At 56.3% G+C, this 5161-nt stretch overlaps 2 protein-coding genes across 2 annotated transcripts in view; one reads left to right on the forward strand and one right to left on the reverse strand.

The window, feature by feature from the left end:
* Positions 1–1083, reverse strand: part of LOC113213349 (uncharacterized) — a 16533-nt gene extending 15450 nt beyond the window's left edge. Inside the window, exon 1 of the mRNA XM_026432380.2 lies at positions 915–1083. Coding sequence (XP_026288165.2) covers positions 915–1075 — 161 coding nt within the window. The 5' untranslated portion in view covers positions 1076–1083. The remainder of the gene's footprint in view (positions 1–914) is intronic.
* Positions 1084–3393: 2310 nt separating this feature from the next.
* LOC113213340 (arginine kinase) overlaps positions 3394–5161 on the forward strand; it is a 35976-nt gene continuing 34208 nt past the window's right edge. Inside the window, exons 1-2 of the mRNA XM_052263531.1 lie at positions 3394–3547; positions 4740–4815. Coding sequence (XP_052119491.1) covers positions 4781–4815 — 35 coding nt within the window. The 5' untranslated portion in view covers positions 3394–3547; positions 4740–4780. The remainder of the gene's footprint in view (positions 3548–4739; positions 4816–5161) is intronic.

Genomic DNA, 5161 nt, shown 5'->3' on the forward strand with positions numbered 1-5161 from the left:
CTGGGCGCCTGCGAGACTCCGGATAGGCCACCCACAAGTACGCGCATGCACTGTAGACAAGGTGTTGCATACCTATCAGGCGCTATGAGAGCTTGCATAGGCTGAACTTAGCAGGTTCGTACGGCGATTGCGAATGACGGGCGTACTTTCAGGATGACCCCCAGTTGGGCAATGGACACTTCTTCAAGAAGACTGTCCAGGTACATGGGGGGGGGGGGATAGGTAGCGGCCAGAAAATCTGTTCGATAGGCCGAATCGAGGCCGAATTGGAGAGCTTGGTTGTCACGTTCGGGCACCGATGACAACCAACTCCTGGTTGAGGGGGTAGGATTTTTGATTTCAACCAACTATTTTAGCCATTAGAACCGAATTAAAGGGGATGCTAAGGTGAAATTGCAAAGTCATAGGAGCCATTATTTCTGAACATTTTTCTTTTCGTTTCGTGAAAGCCTAATCTGAACCGATCCGAACTAACCTGCATATTACAATGTTCGAGGTACACCCTCAATCCCTTAGTGACGTTAGTGCGTTGTTCACCTATCAACGTATTTGTGCAATGATAAGGTATAAACAATTTTGTGAAAAAAATCGCAGCGATATTATATTTCCTTCTCTTTATCAACAAAACTTTTTTTGTTGTTAACGGAAAATAAAATTGTTGGTACCCGATAACAATTCGTTCCACAGAATTGTTTATAGCAAGAAACGAAAACCTCGATACGGAATCTGAGAGTGTAACTCCGACTTTTCAGCGAAATTGAAAACGGCGAGGATGGGGGCCATCTTCTTGACTGTCCGGAGCGAGGTTCGGAGTCCACAGTAAATGCGAGATCAATTACAAGCACGTTCATCGTTCTGCTGCCATAGCGAGCCTGTGCAGCGTTTCACTTGCCGTGTGTCGTATGAACCTCTACCTTATTGGGCGGGGGCGGTGGTCGAGGACGCGATGGACCGTCCCTCCTGCCGCCACTGTGTGCCGTGTGGAGCTCGGGGGATCAGGTTCAGAACGGCAGTCACCGCACCCTGCACTGAGTGTGGAGGTGGCGAGAGGTGTCGGCGCTGCACTGAGGCGCATTGGGGGGACACCGCCTCTAGGACTCTACCGGCCGCCAGCCTCAAGTCGGGCCAGGATAACAAATCCTGATAGTGGGGTGCGATAGCGCGCCCGCCACGCCTCCGCTACGTCATCGCCGCTGGTCCGAGAGACAGACCGGGCCGGGGCCGGGCTACCTCATTTGTTCGTGATTTAGTCTGATATTGGAGAAAACATATTTGCGCAGACAGAGTAGTTGGAGTAAATTTTTTTCGGCGAACACCAGGTGGCTGATTTTGCTCGTCCACTTCGTGGTTGTTCAGGGCAGCCCGCGGGCAGCCGCACGGGCGGGTTTGCTTATCGCCTCTGACCATGGTGCTGGTGCCTTACAGCTAACGCACAATTGCACCCTTGGTATAGTGTGTGTGTAATATAATGTTGCTGGTTGCCTATACGTTCAGGCGTCTCATCTGCGGCTGATGAGGGGGGGGGGGGTGACCGCCCCTGGCCCCTTACCCCCCTCGTAAAACCACCCTGGCGCAAGCATGAGTCAGACACCTGGTATGAGGAGGAAATTCATTTAGTGAAAATCCTATCATGTAGAGGTGTCGAAGACTGGACAATTTGGATTAGGATGGAGCGGGAGCAAGTAAGTGATAAGGGCCGTCCAGACCGTCCGTCCAGGCTGTTGTGGCTGTTGTGTGCTGTTCATTCTCATAGGCTCCGCCCACCTCACCAAACCCATTGTTACTGTGTTGCGAAAAGGCAAGGAAAACACCCAGTCGACCCAGCCTAAGGCACAAACCGGGTCCCTTGGAGAAGAGCGATGATGGGTTGCAGAGAGGATCTGGCGGGCGGGCGCAGAGGTAGGCCCACACGTTCAACGCCCCCCGAGGTGACGCGATGACGCTCCCTTGCCGGCCGCTCGCGACGCTCGCGCACTGCAGGGGCGCTCCGGGCTGGCCGCCGTCCGCACACTGCTGCTTGGCGGGTTAGCCTACCCAGCGCGTGGCGGGCGCTGTCACTACAGCGTTAGGACACCTCACACACACCCTCCTCCCACCGGGAAGCCCCACGCCCTAACTTGAGATGACTTCCTCAGCAGAGCTCTGCGCAGAGCGTGGCGTGGCTTGGCGGAGCGGACCGGGGCCATCCCTGGACCTGGACCTGGAGCACCCGGAGCTCTGAGCCTTTCGATGGTCCCACGCAGCTCGCCCACCTTCGCCACCTCATCGCGCACGCTGCGTCCACGGTAAGGTACTGCGCGGCGCCCAGTCGGTGTGCAGGGCTCCTACCAGTCATTCTCGCAGCCATATTCACTCAGTCTTGTCCAGTCCCAGTCACAACCAATCTTCCCGCTTCTTGTCAGTGTACACCCACTTCCGCGGTGATGTACCCCTCGGCTCGGGTCCCTGACAAACCACAGGGCACTTTAGGAGTGCTTTAGGAGTGCGGTGGCGCTGGGGATGGAGCGACGGCAGTTGCAGGGCAGGGGCACCTACCCGGCACCTACCCACTCGGACTCTAGCTAACGCTGAGTGGACGCGTGTCTTTTAAAATGGTTGGGGGTCATTCCCTATTAAAATGATTACCAAAGACTCAAATTCTCGAGGAGTTTAAGATAACGTTTTCCCTGGAAGATAGAATGTGATTGGGCAATGATTGGAGAAGAGTAGGGTGCGCGGTGGGGCTGCACAGCGCGCACTATTCAAAAATCAAACCTAACAGCGTCGCGCGCGCGCCTTCCTGCGCCACCGAGCGAAGGAGTACAGGCCGAGGAAGAGAGGGACGTTCAAGCACGTTGCAGGACGCAGAGCGAAGAGTAAGACGGGTCGGCTCTTGCCGAGTGCCCCTGGCCCTGGCCGTGGTGTGCGCCGAGCACGTAGCCCATGGGTGTAACGAGGCGACGGGGGCCGGGCGCAGCCGAGGGCGCAGCTCTCTCATCCCTCGCGCCACGCGGGAGGACCAGGACCAAGGGCCGGCGGCCGGCACCTGCGGCTGGCTCACTCCCACTCGCGTGTGCGGGCGTGGAGGGAAGGCGGGCGATAGCGCGGGGACAAGGAGGGGCGGCGATGTCCCTCGGGCCGCGGCGCGCCGGGGTGGGGCGTCCTTCCTCCTCTCTCCCGTATCGACCCCTCCCCCTGCTCGTTGCTCGTCGCTGTTCGGCGCGCGCACTGGACTGTACCCCGTCCGCGACCAGCTGTTGGCCACCAGGACGGCCCCTTGCGCCCTCTGTTGGCGGGCGCGCGCACCGCGACGCGTCTTCTGCTTCCTTCTCTTTCTCCCCCTCTCCTTCTCGTGTCGTCCGCTCGCCTGCGTTCCGCTCTCACGGCGATAACCCTAAATCGCGCACCACCCGAGACCCGCGCCGTGCCGCCGTGCGTCCGCGACAGTGCGTGTGTTGTGAATGTGTGTGCATTGACGGGCAGGTGCCGCACTCTGGTGACACGGCCTCGACGGCGTCCTGGATGTGAGCAGGACGGAGCGTGTGGAGGGCTGGTTCACACTCACTCGGTGAGAGCAGAAGCAGCGACCCCTACAGCTCGTCCACCCCAACCCCCACCCTCCTCCCCCTCGCAACTCCCTCACCTACTTTCTGGCTTAAGGACAATACACTTCACAGGACGTGTTTATCCGTACTTGCACTGTGTGCCCCGTGCCCCGCCCAAGCCCATTCTACGAGAGACAGCAGCCTTGATGAGCATGAGAGATGACGCCAACAATTTTAAAGGGTCCTGTCTCGTACTGTTTGAGGTTATGTTGACCGTGCGCGGGGCCCGACCCCTTTCGAACCTCTTTTCCGCCGTTTAGTTGGGTGTTCCAGTGTTTTTTGCAACTGTTCATGAGCGCTTCTATAAAGATAAGCTCGACACTGGGGCTGCCCCCCACAGCCAGCTCCAGAGTTGAGCGTTGGGTGTTGTATGTTTACATTCCAGAGCAGACGACAGGAGTGTGAAAAAAAGTGGGGAACGGGGGTCGGGAGGAAGGGACTGGGTCACTTAGTATTGTTTGAAGCTGCACTGCACGTGTCAGGTCTCCGAGGGTAGAACATCGATCTCATCAATGTGACTAGCAGTCGTTAAAATTGAAATCGAATTTATTTCATCGTCTTTGTCTTTCATTATAGAGCGCATGCCTCTGACATAAAGGCTACACCAGAGCTCCTCTGCTCTTTCTGTGACGTGGAACATATTCCGCGATCTAATGTAAAATCTGCCTTGTGCTTTGCACTCAGCGCAAATTTCCGTTCACGCATTTGACAATGAGGATCATGACTTTGAAAATGCGCGTCAAACTCGCCGTTCAAAATTGTCAACAACGGCGACTGCAGCGAAACATTCATGCGAATGATGCTATTTCTTATAGATGTCAACTCGCGCCGCAGCAGGAGCCGGCCTTGCGGCACCTTGCCTTGCCTTGCGGGTGTTTCTGCCGCTTACTGAGCTCCAGAGCGCAGCTCGGGTCTCGAGTCTAGATGCGTATCTGTCTACTCGTCCGCCTTTTCCTGGAGGAGCTGGGGGGGGGGGGGCTGAAGTGCAACACGTGCGTGTTTTATACTCGTGACACGGATGCCGGGGGAACACGCGTGAGTCCAGTAATGCTCCTGCTCCTCTCCCGGCCTGCTTCCTGCCCCGATCTCTTTGGCTCTTTAATCTCCACTTGAGTCCGTCAGCTTAACTAACTTTACCCTTTCTGTGTTCTCCAGCGGCGCGGGTCCACGGCTGAGCACGTAGACAACCCGCCACCATGTTTTCGCTGTGGTATGCGTACTTCGCCGTCAAGTGAGTATCATAAGAGTTAGAGCATCAAGCAGTGGCTGCGAATCGTTTGACAAGAAAAGCCCCCCCGGCTGTGCAAGCTAAGCCATTGCTCGGGTTTAAATAGTGCGAAGACTTTAACTGGATGAAATACAAGTGCATCAGGCTCTCTAGGGATCATCCAGGAAGTACGTCCTTCTTTCGCCATTGTAAACCTATCAACTTCTGCCTGAGGAAGCTCTCGTAGCGCCTGATGGCTAGGCAACACCATGCCTGCAGTGCACGGGTGTACAGCGGGGTGGCCTACCCCGAATCTCACAGGCGATGGGCTCCTGTAATCTGCCGAATGAATCCGAGAATAACGGATGTA

Source organism: Frankliniella occidentalis, unplaced genomic scaffold (genome assembly GCF_000697945.3).
Source record: "Frankliniella occidentalis isolate FOCC.00 unplaced genomic scaffold, Focc_3.1 Scaffold12, whole genome shotgun sequence".
Classification (NCBI taxonomy): Eukaryota; Metazoa; Arthropoda; class Insecta; order Thysanoptera; family Thripidae; genus Frankliniella; species Frankliniella occidentalis.